The sequence below is a fragment of the Grus americana genome, chromosome 8 (assembly GCF_028858705.1).
Source record: "Grus americana isolate bGruAme1 chromosome 8, bGruAme1.mat, whole genome shotgun sequence".
NCBI classification, from domain to species: Eukaryota; Metazoa; Chordata; class Aves; order Gruiformes; family Gruidae; genus Grus; species Grus americana.
In genome coordinates, this window is record NC_072859.1 from 28,636,118 (window position 1) to 28,651,650 (window position 15,533).

The 15,533-nt window shown below is 38.9% G+C and overlaps 1 protein-coding gene across 3 annotated transcripts in view; it reads right to left on the reverse strand.

Annotated features, from left to right (window-relative positions):
• The window catches only part of FAF1 (Fas associated factor 1), a 176,954-nt gene that overhangs the window by 17,824 nt on the left and 143,597 nt on the right, over nucleotides 1-15,533 (reverse strand). For all 3 annotated transcript variants that reach the window (XR_008578004.1, XM_054833154.1, XM_054833153.1), the window contains 3 exons: nucleotides 13,899-13,987; nucleotides 3,561-3,641; nucleotides 3,076-3,153 (listed from right to left, as the gene is read on the reverse strand). Coding sequence is in view for 2 of the 3 variants with exons in the window: in XM_054833154.1 (XP_054689129.1) it covers nucleotides 3,076-3,153; nucleotides 3,561-3,641; nucleotides 13,899-13,987 (248 nt within the window). In the remaining variant the exon portion in view is untranslated. The remainder of the gene's footprint in view (nucleotides 1-3,075; nucleotides 3,154-3,560; nucleotides 3,642-13,898; nucleotides 13,988-15,533) is intronic.

Below are 15,533 nucleotides of genomic sequence, written 5' to 3' on the forward strand. Positions count from 1 at the left end.
AATGAATGGAAGCAGCAGCATGATCACGCTGCCTGCCCCAAAATACGCCTAAAGGACAATTTCCCAAACTGAAGAGGCAGTCGGGCAGGGGTTTTCCCAGATTTTCAAGGAACTTTCAAGATACACAGTTGCTATTTGTGCCTTTGAAAACCTCCCCAAGGTCATTTAGTAACAGAAACTGATGGAGGACGATTACATTAAGAAAGAAAGAACTGGGCAGAAGCAAGATTACGAAGGCTTTTAAATAGTCTACTTCTTACACACAAACCTCTGAGCAAATTATATCTCAGTATAAATATTTATACATAGAACTTGAGTTCATTTTTGCTCATCTACTATGAGATTATATTTTAAATAGATTCTATTTTAATTTTCTCTCTCTCCATTCTCAACCACCTGCTTACTATCTTTCTGGTTTGACATTTCCCCACACAGTATAACAACAGATGCTACATTATTTACTGAACCCAATCAATTATATTATAGAAAAATAAACAACAGTAGCTCATTAGAGCTCTTTTCTTTGTGCAAAGAGTGCGTCGCTCCCCAAAGTAACTAGTCTCCAAGGCTTCAACGTAAAATGGCAATTTACAATGGATATTCTGTACCGGCAAACCAAGTCAGAAAACAATGATGTGATGGATCACATTAATAACTCTTGGACCTGAACAAGCAATTTCGGTTTGTTGATAAAAAGATGTTCGGTATGTGAATAGCTCAACAGTCAGATTTTAAATATACGAACTGAACGTAAAGCCACTTCTGTAAGTAAACACTGTTGCAGAACAATTCAGTATAAGCAATCTGTATATTTGAAAATGGGGAGTGTTAGTAAACATTATTGTTAAAATCCCTTTTGTTCTACTAAGCAAACAGATCCTATTATTTTCATTACTGCACTCTACATTAAAACAGGGAAGCCCAGGTATATTTTGATAACATGGAGCAGTCTTGCAGCCTTTGCGTAAGAAAACGATTTCCAAAAGGCCAAGGAATCAGAAAAGGCTCAGGAGCAGATATAACAAAGCAGAATTAATTATTGTTTCTATGCATGCAAAATCACATAAAAAAAAGAAAAAACATACTTCTTACTTGAATCTGAGCATGAGCTGATTGCTCAACCATCTCTTTTGCTACAGTACTGATTTGTGGTCGATTGCTATTAACCTCACAGAATTGCCGTCTTTTACAATTATTCTTGACGCAACTCCCACAGTCCAGTTTTGCGCCTTGCTCCTTCAGTTGTGTTTTAGCTTATGTTAACAACAGGAGCTAAATAAGTCACCAGATACTGCAGGATAAGAAAGAAGTAGACCGCATCTTTCCCAAACCGCTGAATACTACTGTTTGGACTGAATTTAGTATTTACAACACAGTGGTGTTTAAAAGGTTCTTGAATGCTTAAATGGTTCAGGTTTTTTAATGCAATTATCTTGGTCAAAAAATATATATGCAAATGCACCGCTCATACAGTTTGTTTATTTGGTTTATCTCAGGGAATAATAAATGTGTTCATAGCCAACTTTTTTGCAGTTGTATAATGCAATTTTTTCATACATCAGCAAAGTACACAAGACTGAAATGTCAAGTATACATTTAAGTCACGTGTAGGAGGGGGGAATAAGCAAGGCTGTGATTTATCAGGATTCCGTGAGTTCCAAGGACTTTAACTAAGTGGGGAATTAAATGAGAATATAATTCCAAATTTCAAATCTCCATAATCCATGAGAGTCAAAGCAAAGTAGTGATAATAAGTCTACCAAAAATACTGGAACTCTGATATTTTACATAAATGCATACATATTTTTAATATCTGTATTTTATTTATATTTGATATAATAATGGAAACATACTCAGGAAATGTATATTCAATAGGGATGCTGATACCGCTTTGTATTCATTAGCAACTTGCTGACAGAATCTTATGTGCCTCGAAGTGAAAGGACAACCCCCAATCAACTGTGATTTCAGTCAAGACATTTATACGTGAATATCGCTTTTCTTTTGAACATTTTATTCAAGGGTTTCAAAGTCCTTTTCAAGCATCAGCTGTATTTCACAGCAGTTCTGTAAGACCTTATATTTCAAGAACTTCACAGAACAGATGGAAATATTTTAATGACAAGTCTATTTAACTTATCCTTTGAAATGTGTGGGACTTCAGGGGAAGAAACACAGCTGTACCCCAGCCTTTTTACCATATTTTGTATTTGCCGGGAGGTGAAAAAGAGGAAGTCACTAACATAAAGCATCATCTACGGGAATTTACTTATGTCAATACCTACATAGACACACAGCTGGGACAGGAGCTAGCCTGCATCCTGAAAGAGGCTGCAGGAGCAGTCTCTGACAGGTACTGGCGCCTGCACAGTCTACAAAATTGAGAGAATCTACAAAATAACAGAGTTTAGGAACAGTACTCTTCATAGCACATGGTTTCTATTTTCTTATATAGGCCTAGAGCCATAAAGTGTTCATTTAAACACAATTTTCATTCTAAGGAAGATTCTGTAGAAGACTGCTTAGAAATTTAAAAATGTACCATAATCATAAATTCAATTTTCTAGATTTTGGAATTTTTTTCCCCCCTTAAATTTTTTTTTTAAATGTATTTTGTCTCCCAAATTAAATTCGGCAATTTGTTTGATCAGATTTGCAGCTAGGCTTTGTGCTACTTCCTGGAAGAAATGAAAGGGCTCCATGGTATTGTATTTTTAAAAGGAGTGCCTGCAGAAACAAGGTTAGAGGGTCCCAAAGATTCCACCATTTGTGGAGCTCATTTCATAGATCTCCTGTTAGCAGGGCTGTCTAATATCTGGCTGTAATTCAGACTCAGATGATATAATTGTGACCCAGGTGACAGAACAGAAAAGCTATTAAAAAGTGGATGAAAATGATTTAGCTGCACTATGTTATATATACATATATGGTTAAGAAATTAATTGAAAAAAATAAATAATGGTCACATAAAAAAGTATACTTTGAATGAAAGTTGCAATGTGTGTTGAATGAAAGTTACCATGTCCATAACCTTCATGAATCTAAAAAGTTGTCAGAAAAGGTAAAACATCCCACCTCACGTTCTTCCTCCTGTTCTTTCCGAATCTGTTCCAAGCGAAACTGCTCCGCCATCTCTCTCTCTTGCGCTTCCCTCTAACAAACACAAGCAGTAATCACACATGTATCACCTCGCTTTCCACAGCTGTGTTTAATGATGTGCATTAGCTATATAAAAGCAAAAAACCTTCTCAACTTTTCTGTAGAAATTAATATAAGAAATAGGGTACTTATTAAGCGATCTTTTCCTATCATTCCTTTCCCAACTTCTATTATTACGTGGGGCCAGGGCTGCCTTTCCAAAAAGATGTAGTCAAGTCTACTCCTAGTGACTGTATCTAGTGCCATTTTATAACCACTGAGGGCAATTATGGCTCCGACAGCAACCATCTCATCTTCAAAGCAGAGCTGAAGCCGGGCAGTGCTCTGCACCAGAGAGATTTCACCACCTGTGGAGACATTCCCACCCCCACGGTCACGCGATGACTTCACCCTGCACGCACCTTGGCTCTGTCAGCCTCCAGTGATATGCGGTACGCTTCATCCTGCTCTCTTTTCACATTTTCTCTGGCTTCACGTTCATCCTAAAGAAAGAAAAAAGAAAAGAAAACAAAAAATATCAGCAAACAGTGGACCAATATGATATATATATCTTTATGTTCACCAGCGCTTTTTAACCCAGTGACTTCAAAATATTTGACTGCCTTACTCATCTAACTACTGCTAGGAGAAATGAGTTCAGAAATGCCTCAAAGGCGACCTTAGCTTTAAAAATCACGACTTACCTAAAGCTGTGTTTCAATTGCCATGGCACGGCTTGGCGCGTCCAAGCCCCGGCCCGTGGGCCGGATGCTGCAGCAAGGCTCTTTGCCCTGCTGTCGTTATCATGGCCAGGGCCGGCGCAGACCCCGGGGCCGGCGCAGACCCCGGGGCCGGCGCAGCCTCCTCGCGCGCCAGGGAGGGGGTCACGGGAGGGGTATGAGTGGGCTGGTGCGGGGGAGGATTTCGCTCCCACAGCCGACAATTTGGCCGGTCTCGTAATAGGGAAGGACAGACGGTGGTTTAGAGGAGGAGGCTGGATTTTAATTTGGTCTCCACTCAGACTGAGAGCGGGTAACGGCTTGTCCTGCGAGAGGAGGCCTGCTCCCAGGTCCTTCCTTGGGAAAAACACCCTCAGTGGGATCCATCCAGGGCTATGACCATTAAACGTCATCCAGAGGCCTCAGTTCACATTGTGCTGAATATTATCCAAAGAGGAAAAGTAGCAAGTCCTGCTCTGAAGTGTCTCAAATACGCAGGTGCAGGCAGACAAGAAACATGAGGTTAGCACATCAACTTCAAACCGGCAAACCTAGCGAAGTATCTTATTAATGATCACGTTATAAAAAACCCAAAGGTTTACTAAAAATACGTGAATGACAAAGCGAGGCACCATCCATATGGTGGAGGATCAAGAAGTGGATATCCCCGAAAGCTGGAATAACTGCACTGGGGTGATGTCTGATAAAGCAAAGCATACAATCGATAGCTTCATACTCTGCATCTGGAGCCAGAGACAGCAGCTGCTCCCCTGCGCTTACTCCTCTTACATCTCATAATCCTCCCAGAGCCCTGCAGAGGCTGCACTGGTCCCTACAAAAATCAATAAGATTTAGCTGTGAGACTGCTGGTGGGCTCAGCACGGTCACCTGTAGTTACCAGTAACACAGCACTTGCTCTGGGGTAATCTGTCTCCTGTATTTCATAGAAATTAAAGTCTACTACCTACTGCTTTTTGAAGAATTATGTTAATTTTTTTCATTCATCTGCAAGCGTTATTCTACATAAAGGCATCATTTTGCAAAGTGATCAATTTTCTTCCCAAAACTCCACTACTTGGCAAAAACTCAATTCTAAATGGGAGGAGCATACGTTAGCTGTTACTTTTGTGGCATGCAAACATGCCAAGATGTTCCTCAAACAAAACTCTAACATATTAGTGGTTAAAAAGCTCTAAAGTAGCATGCGACCCCAAGAGGAAAGGCCAAATTGCAGGAAAAGGCATACAACCTCCAGTTGGAAAGTAACAAGATCTTTTCAGAGGAAACTCTTCTTCCTTATAGAAACAGGACCTAAGATTATTCTACAATCAAGTGCGTCCTAAATTTCATTCACAGAAGATAGGGAAACCATGACTTTGTTCAGCAAAACTAAGACACGAGTAGAAGTAATTCTTGCAAAATGTAAAAAGGACAATAACCATGGAATAACCCATTCCCCTCCTGGCTTCTCTGGACCGTGACGAGCTTTCTGTGTTATGTTCATGGAATACCTTCAAAAACTAACTCAAACCTGATCGCAGAAACTACCCTACATTAGTACTCCATTTCTGAGAAGAGAGGGTGTTGAAATAATTAAACAGCTCTGATTTTTATCTTATCCAAAACCGAGGAAAGCTTCTTGAATACACAGAGGATTTCCCAACTCTTCTCATAGATGGGATGTAACAGTAAAGGAAAAGCTTTTGTACTATCTATGCTGAGACTTTCCATAAGCATACCATAAATTTATCTTAGAACGGTGAGAAACGAAACTATCTTCCCAAACCAACTTACTGAAGAAAGATAGACTTCAAGCAATCTGCAAGAGGACAAGCATTTAAAAAAATGTCAAGAATTGTTTTGCAGAGTCTATTTGGCTTTCATGTTTTGCAGCTTCGTATATCATACATTAACGTCACACACTAACTGAACTTCAAAGGTCACACAAGTCCAGGGATAACCGAGAGAAAAAAAGAAAGATCGGATGCAACTATTGCAACTACAGGCTCTTTCCTTCATCAAGGATTACTAGCAATTACCGTATAGTTACTTTAGTTTACAAGAACAAACAACAAACCAACCCAAACCAAAACGAACCCTCAAAAAATAAAAATTTAAAAATTTATAACAATTGTTAAAGACTCACTCTAAAAATATATACTAACCAGACTTATAAGAAATTGAGTGCTGGCTTTTATTTTACATTTTACACACTGTCTAGAAAACTCCAGGAAGTTATTAGAAGTTCCTTGTGATGAGCACAGGATTCATTTACCTACAGAAAGTTTTACTGAAGAATTTCTGAAATTGATTTAATTTATATAATCTGGATGATAACTGCAAAAAATACTAATGCTATAGATTCTACAACAAGAATCTAAACATGAATTCCAGGCATTTAAAAAAAAATAAAATAACATCTTTCCTCCCTATTCATCGCAGTTATCATCGTCCTAGAAGTGGATTATGAAAAAGATGCCAGGAATGTGAAGAATTACTACGCGTGACTGCCTGGTCCTCACAGAAATATGTCAGCCACATCTAAAAGCAAACGACCATGCCACCGAGCTTTACACCGCATTGAAACAATGCTGTTCTTACTGAAACAGACCCTAAAACCAAATCTGGACTCCAGATTTCTTTAGGTAACAAGCAGACGTAAGCCCAGGAAATGTCTCTCTGCACCTACTTCTAGTGTTTTGTTCATACTGCTCACACTCTACAGGAACCACCTCCTCTGTGGAGATTATGGCAAAATTATAACATACTGTGTTTCAGAGTTACACCTTTAGACAAATTTTAAACATTAGATATTGCAGTTCTCCTTTTTGTAATGCAGTGTGTTATTTTAGTCATTTCTTCCTCCAGAGACACCATACAAAGTATAAGGATGACTCAAATTTACCAAAAGCAACAAAAGAAAATTCAAAATGGTGACAGAAAAAGCAGAACAAAATGTTTTGCAGAGAATCTTGCATTGCACTAAGAAAGAACACATGAAGAAAGAAAAGAATAGTCATACCACTAATAATGAATTAAAAAAAAGTATTATCCAGTAACAAAATCTGAGGTAGGTTAAACCCTACATAAACTGCAGCCTCCACCGAACATCAACAAACACACCTCCACAATACTTTTGCAATGAAGGTAAAATTGCCACCTTCCGTTTTTAAGAAACCAAGGTGTGAACAGACAATGGCTTATCTCAGGTCGCTTAAAAAGTCAGAAATGGGGGTGAGGGGGTTACACTCAGCATTTCCCAGCAGCGACCAGAGGCTGGTATGAATGTAACCCATCCATGTCCCAGGGGTGTTGGGCATGAGACGAGGAGACAACTCTCCTTTGCTCCTGAAAGGGAAAAAGTCACAGATCTCTGCTTTCCCATTCTGACAACGCAACAACAGGAGGGACATTCATTCAACAGAAAGTTGATACTTAAAAAAAAAAAAAAAAGCATTTATCCACAGAATATATTTTTCAGCTATGAATTTTCTCTGCTATCACACATATTACAGATGCAAAGTCGTAACAAAACCAGTAAACACTTATACTCATGAGATATGGATCAGATAAAACCTTCTCTTGAGTAATATCCAGAGCTACAAGACTAAGAAAAACTTACAGATAAGGTTAAGTAGAAATTTAGGATAACTCTCTCCAGTAATTATTCCCTAAAGCATTTCTTGAAGTTACATCTGAAGCTCCTAACAGCAGGTATTTGCAGATGCAGGATGATGGAAAAGAAGGATTCCTGATTGCATTTAGGACAGCAACGCCCCCTTTTCCTGGAGATTATACGGGGGGAAAAAATACACAGCACCAAAAAATATTTGGCTTTTCGGATGGGATATTTTGCTGGAAAAGTCAGCATTGGTCCTTCCAGGCTGGTTTGTTTTTTTTTTTTTTAATTTATTGTTGTTGGTTCTTAAGGTAGGATTTAAAGATTTAACCCCAGGAATCAGCTTTACACCTGATTTGTCTCAGGAAGATGTGTTATACTTCATTCCCCATTGCCCATTGGGATCAGTTTTACTGTGAAGTAAAACGAGACGAGACAGAACTTGAGAAGATAACCGTGAGCAGAAGACATTTCTCAGAGCATCAGTGAGTAAATGGCTGTTACAAGAAAAGACAAAAAAAAAGTTTATTTACAAATGTTGAATGCTTATCTGAAAGACAGTTCATTTCACTGAACCACTCCTGAAATTAAAAACTGCAAGTGCTTAAGGCTATTCATGGGAGCGTTAAAGAGAAACACCCCTTTGTCCAAACAATCCAGCGCAAGAAAGACATTAATTTGACTCACTAAGATGACAGACTTGCACATTGTATAACTTAAACATACATGATGGGGAATATATAGAAGAAAAAAGGGTACACAGAATGTGTTGGGCGTATGAGAGCGATGAAGGCAAAGCACATCAAAGTTTCTGTGGTGGCAGAACCTCAGGTGGGGAGCAGAACAAAGGAGAACCACTGGAGGACCCTGCCTGTCTATATCGCAGGCAGATACTGATTTTTGGGGATTCCCTCAAGCGACAAGAAAGAAAAGAAACCCCAAACCTTCAAGCAGTCCTGCAGTGACAGGAAACGAGCCAGCCGGTCCTGCCACACCACCTACCCACCTGGGCTGTATAGCAGGGAGAGCTGCCGCTTACTAAGAGAAACTAAGCGAATATTCAGTAGCTGGAGTCATCAACATCTATAGCCGAAAAGCCACCCGATCCAAAGATACTTTCATTTTCTCTTTCCTTTCCTCTGACATTACCTTGCATTTTGGCAAAGTTCAAAACAGGCCGCGAACTCTCGCAGGCAGCGCTCGTATCTGCTGGTGTGTCAGCGCGGTGAAGTGCACAAGGGGAAACCGATCGTTTGGGGTGCTATCATATTACAAATACAAAATCGGAAAATTTAATCAAATAAATTTTGATTACTGTAGTTTAATTAGTTATAACTAGTAATAATTAGTAAATGTGTTAATTGGATTTTTTGGAGGGGTTAAATCACAATCTTTGTTAGATGGCTGTCATCACCATAATGCTTTTGCGCTTTGGAATTTAATGAATTTCATGTATTTATTCTCATAACCTCCTGTTGTGCAAATACTATATACCATGATACACATGACAGGGTTAGATGGAACACAGATTATCAAAAGTATTCAGATGCCTAATTTCTACTGATTTTAATGCGAGCTTGAGTGCCTGAACAGAAATGGCAGGAGCCTCCTGCGCAGCGGATGGAAGCACTTGGCCCGTCCTCTAACCGGAGAGCACACCTGCAGGTAAGGAGTGGAGCAAAGCAACCGATCTGAAGGAGGAATAGATGAACAGATCACAGAGGAGGAGAAAAATGCACTAGGACCGATCCTCTTTAGCTTCTTTTGTGCCTGTGAGATAGATCTTTGGAAGAAGAAAGAGAAAAGGTGTTGGAGGATAAAACTGTTAAATTATCATATTAAAAAAAAAAAAAAGAAGGAAATCCCTTACATTTGACAGTAGCGAGGCAGAAGAGGAGGACATGGTGATACCAGGCTTCTTACTGGAAAATTATGAAAGTAATACTTGGCCAGTAAAGCCCCAACTGACACAAGAGAGTGCTGGGATGGACACGCAAGCATACTTTTACAAAAAGCTGTGGCAGGGAAAAGGTGAATTTATGTTGCTGTTTTAGAGGTTTTGTTTTCTTTTACATATTTTTTAAATCCCCATCCAGATATTGGTCAGGAAAGATGTACATTTTCCTCACACTCTAGCAGTATCTAGGTTGAAGAGATGTCACCTAAGATCAGAGAGCAAAGATGGTGACTCTGCAGGTCTACATTCTTCTACAGCTTATCTTCACTCAGGGTCTGTTTACAACAGCTTCTCCAGTTTAAAAATTCTTAAGTATCTCTCTTTTACATTTAAAGAAAACAGCGTGTCAGCAGTCATAAAGTGAATTGAGGGGTTTAATTGTTATTTGTAAAAATAAGAAGTTTTTTGAAGCAACTGTGGGTATTACAATTCCACCTCGAAGTCTAATCCGAGAGGAGGAGTGCTAGTGTTGCGTAACAACTAAAATAAACACGATGGAGACCTACTGTTACTTAAATGTGGACAAGTTGGACCAGCTGTGTAACAGTCAATGCTTCTACAGTAATAAACGTTGACAGCAAAAATAAAAAGAATGCATTACTGAGACATCATCAAATGAGCCCTGTCATTACATGGAAACTCCACCCTGTATAAGCTTGTCAAAAAGTGTTACTGTAATCCTTTGAGAAGCCTCCTCCTCAGGCAATGGAGAAAAAAATGTTCAGGATCGGCCCAGAACAGGTGTGTTGCACTGTAATGCCAGGATTTAATCACGAATCTCTTCACATTAATCTCACAAAGGAACTAACTCGGATCTATTTGGGCCCATCATGCCACGCTGAGACGATTATTTAACTATCCAATTAAAGTAAGCAAGCTAACAGGGTGTTTAAAAATGGACATTCCAGGGCGTACAATATTTTACAATTATTATTTGTTTTCCTAAGTCCAGCATCAGGCACTGACACTTAAGAGGAACCGATACTACGTGCTCTTTTTAAAGTCAGTCCCCGAAAAATCTCAGTTCACACCTAGTAACAGGACCAGTACTTATCAACATTTGTGGGGTGGGCCAGAGGAGAAAACACGGCTAGAAGAGGAAAATAGGTCCATCGGATGTATGAAATCATTAGTGTAGCCTCACAGAAATTTTGCATACACAGTCTGAGGGTGGACTTCAGACCCAAGACCTGACTGCATCCTGGCCAACTGGCCTTGCTGCTGTTGATGCCACTGAACCCACCATTTAATTATCCATTGGCCTCTTCTTATCAGAAGTGCCACATAAGCACAATGTCAGTACGCTGCCGGTCACATTTTATTATTTATGGCTTGTTACTATGACAATTTAAGTAGCAGACTTATAAAAACAAGACAGCACAACAGCTAGACCATGTATCTACAATGGCACGTCAGCAGTGTGGTCCAAAAGAGGCAGGAGGTTTCCAAAATGTCATCTGGTCAATGCAGCTGACAGGCAGCAAGGAACATGCCCAGTGGTTCATGACTGACCCAGAAGCTTTGGAGGGGCAGGGAAAAGAACGGGACGACAGATTGATCTCCCTTTCAGAAAGCTTGGGAGAGAGAATGGGTGCCTAAATTACACACTACTGTACCTCAAGACAGGTATGTTGGGTTACTATGAGTACACACGTGCATCTCAATGGTTGTAAGGTATCTCTTTAGAGATTATGTAAGAAAAAAATCAAACACGATATACAAATCTCAAAATTAAATCCAATTGCTGGTTATATGACAGTATTTTAGCACCTGATATTCTAGAAATATGCCCCGAATTTGCCTGATTAAAATTTTATGAGGCTAGACCAGTACACTTTACGAGGCTACACCAGTAAACGTTACTAATACGTGGATACAAAAGCACAGGATTTAGCTAACCATATTATTACCACCAGCTAACGAAGCGACCCACTTCGCTCAGGTGAGATGAGTCGCTGACGCTGTTCTGAGCATCCTGCCTACACCATCCACCGACGATCAGCGCCAGGGAACTGCCTGTAAAGCGATGCCTGAACAGCTACAGCCAACGTCACGGCGAACACCTGTACCATCAGCCGGCGGTGGTAACAGTCATCCTGTACCGAAACAGCCATCAGAGGGCACTGCGAAACATGCTGTGCTAAACACAACTCTGCAATAGCTGTGTTGGAAGCTTTTGTGTGCATGCAAGTTAAAAATCCAAAGTGGAGAAGTTCAGCTGCATAAACTGACTCATTAATGATTTCATGCTGTTATTTACAGGTGTTTCTAGTTTTATTTCTCTCTCACACACACTTCTGTTTACAGCAAAGCTACATAGATGACTTTTCTTTTTAAAACACAAAAGAATTTTCTGCTTATCTTCTTGTGGTTTTATGATGACTTATTGTTGCTATTAAGAAAACAGTAACAGAAACCGGACTCTGTATCCTGTTTGCTCTTGTAGTATTTGGGGAAAAAAATGGCACCAACTGCAATAAGATCTTAAAAAAGAAAAGGTGTTGATGTTTGAACACTTGAAGTTGTCAAGTACAAGACTTACAAGAAAGCTACATGTTGTGTAGCAAACCACAAAAAGACAATATTTTTTTTTTCAGACTAAAGCCCTCTATTGAGTACAGACTGCTTGTCAAATACTCCCTCTCTGGAATAGTAATTTCATAAAGGGAGGTTATTTTTTTGCTTTTAAACTTCCTGCTTCAAAGGCAAAAGTGTCTGAGATCACCTTTTCAATGTGCTTGTAACAAGTGGAGCCAAGGTATAAGTAAATATCCTATTTGTGTATAGAACCCATAGCATCTGAAAACCTGCCCCCAAAGTTTATGAAATTTTCCATTAGTTTTCTGAATGTCAAAGTGTGTTAGAAAAAACTCCCCTTGAGGAAGAAATGTCACTGGTGCTCTCAGTGACAGAAAAACAAAAGGAAATGTGAGAAAAGACTACAGAAGACTGGGATGGAGGTAGATTTTAGAGGAATGCATAAAAATTAACTTTCCATTCTCCCTACATATGTAGAGCACTTAGACTAAAGAGGTCAGGAGACATCCATATCACCACCGTGGGGACATACGTTACCAGACTGTCACTGTTGGTGGCCATCCAGTGAAGGACCCACAGCAGCAGAAGCCAGTTCCCAGTTCTGCGATCACGGCCTCAAGGCAAGCTTTGTCTCACACCCAGATTTTTTCTCAGTTGCAAACCCACCCGGTTTTATCTTAACAGGATGAGTCTATCACTATCTCACCTGTCCCCACCTTCTTCTCTCCTAAATACTGATGTCCCCTACTCTGGACAACTCTTCTGGTCTCCTGTTCCTCCCTCTATTCCACTCCTGTCACTCCTACCTCTAGTTCCTTCTCCTATCCCTTATTTGCTCTTATCTCTCTGCCCGTGTATGCTTTTCTTTCCTTCTGTTTTCTTCCTTTCTATCAGCTTTTATAGTTTCTAGTTCTGAACTTTTCTCGTAGTAAAAATACCCCATACCTGACATATTCCTGTTAAAATGCAACAAAAAATTCAATTACATTGTGCCTTGGATTTTTGTTGTAATCGTCTGAGCTGGTTTTGGCTGGGATAGAGTTAATTTTCTCCATATTGAAACTTGTATTCAGTATTAACAAAATTAAAGTCAATTTCTTTACCAGTGAATTACAGGTAGCATAAATAAAGAAGAAAAAATGAACTACAGATATTGTGCAGATACTGTGCCTTCATATTATTATAACCATAATCGGTAAATCTCGTACTAATGAGATACAAGATTTAAATGTGAAGAATGTGTTTAGTGAATTATTGTCAATCAATGTCTATACAGCAGGCTAAGAATAATCTTGAATGGCAACACACCTATTATTATAAATTCCTAACTAAGTACTTCATTACTTCAAAATGTCACTCTCAGTTTATAGAGTAACAGATACACATCTCTCAACTGTATACCTCACTGTGTCTACTTCTATGTAATTGAAACACTGTTTTTGAAAAGTCTTGTCATCTCTTACCCATTCTGCGTTGTTCTGAACGGTGATTCAGTACTGGCGCAGTTCTGGTTTTTAAGGTTGCTCTTCAATCCTCTTATAAATGTATACATTTATAAGGAGACATGAATCTATTTTTGTTTTCTACCTATGACTTGCAGTTGGTCATTGGGAAAAAATCTGATTGCCGTTTCCTTGTATGAGCATATTAAGCTCTATAATACCACTGTAAATATAAACAGTTACTCATGACTAATATTCAGAAAAAGGAAACAAACTGAAAATGACAGTAAGCCAATAAGGAGGAGGTTTTTTGAAAGACCCAAATAAATACATAAAGGAGACTTAACATTTTTAATCTCTGATGATGGAAGAGACTCTAAAACACATCATACCCGACCTCACTGGTTAAAGAAACATCTGGTTGATTTTGCACCCCAGTGATTTGTGGAAGCCAGTAGGTTTCCCCAGTAACTTTCAAAGCTCACCTCATCCTTTATGTCTTCCTGCTGCTGGGCACTGAAGATCTCCATTGCAGCCATCAGCCTCATCATTAGCTCATCCACCGTTGTGTTACCTAGCAACAAAGGAAGATAGCTGAACTTCATATCATTAAAGTTATTAAACACAAAAGAAGTAGTTTTAGAATTAATCCATAAGAAATAGCCAGGCTTTAAAAAAATATATGACAGAGCAGAAAATGCGAGTATCTCAGCAGAATGCTTTTAGTTTGCCTTTTTACTGAAAATTCTAAATTGTTTTTACAAACAAATGTTGATCATAGGCTAAAATTTTAGGTGGTTCAAATCCAAACAATTGCTTTTGTGCTTGCATGGAATAACTCTATTTTTTCTTTTAATTGCCGATGTTAGAGGAAATAGTTATAACCTTTCCTAGATCTGGGGTTCCCTGACATGAAATTGATTTTACAGTTTTAGAATTCCCAGGTATAATCAGACAGACTGAAGCAATTGCTTAGTCAGGTAACAAAAGGCAGGATGTTGGCAGCAGCATCCAAGTGGATTGGTTTAAAAAAAACCAGAAAAGAACAGAATACCATGATCGAATAGATGTGTGTGCATGCATTTTTATTCAGGTATAACTAGTAGTAAAATTTCAAATAGTATAATATATTCTCTAGAGTGTATTTACTTCCAATGAAACTTGTAAAGCTAATAATAGTGGAAAAAATACATAAGCTGTGTATATACCAAGAAATACACCACATGCATAGGAAAAGAGATATGTCATCACATTTTTCCAGCAGTGTGCCTCCAGTCTTCAGTAAAACTGAATGGTTAGTTTAATTTCCTACCAAGACGCACTCAGTCTTTGGTTTCTCCTCTTAGGCTGAAGAGTAGATTACCCATTAGAGCCACTTGTCATAGTAGTTAAAAGATTTCAGGCCATGAGAAATGGTCTAAGACTATAAACTCTTAACATCTGCCAACCTAAACAGCCTTTGGACCCTAGCAGAACAATACCAACAAGAGCTAGATTTATAGCGGTGATGATGGTCAAAATTTTTAAAGGAGTAAACTAACCAGAAGCCGCAGCACCGCTAAAGAAAACAAAACTGTCCCCATAGTTTCCAACCCCAGGAAAAAATAAAAATCAAAAGCAAACTTAGACAGCCTGCATTTCAATAAATGCCACTGGGACTTAAGTTTCTATATAGTTGTATCTCTTCTGTAAATATGCCTTCTCACCCAGCCCTGAAAAGCCCTCATTGTTCCTATTTCTAGCATTTGCTACCTTAGCAGAAAATGTTATCCCGCATGCTACAACACGCATGACTGCAGAGACTAACATTCATTTGAGGGCATATTGTGAAAAGATGCCATTGTCCAATTCATGGGAAAATAACAAGCACAACACGTTTGATATTTGTTAAAAGATAAATTTAAGTAAGGCTGCAATAGATGATCAGTTTAGTTTAGTTTAGTTCAAAAGATTGTTTGCAGAAAACCTGAAAAATCATTAAAACTTAATGAATGCAATGAAATAATTTGGATTATTTTATAATATAAAGCTGCATTATATTATGACTTTGAGTTGCCAAGTTGCTAAAACACTTAAGTAATTTAAGCCAGTAAGCACCACTGACTTCAGTGGGATAACTC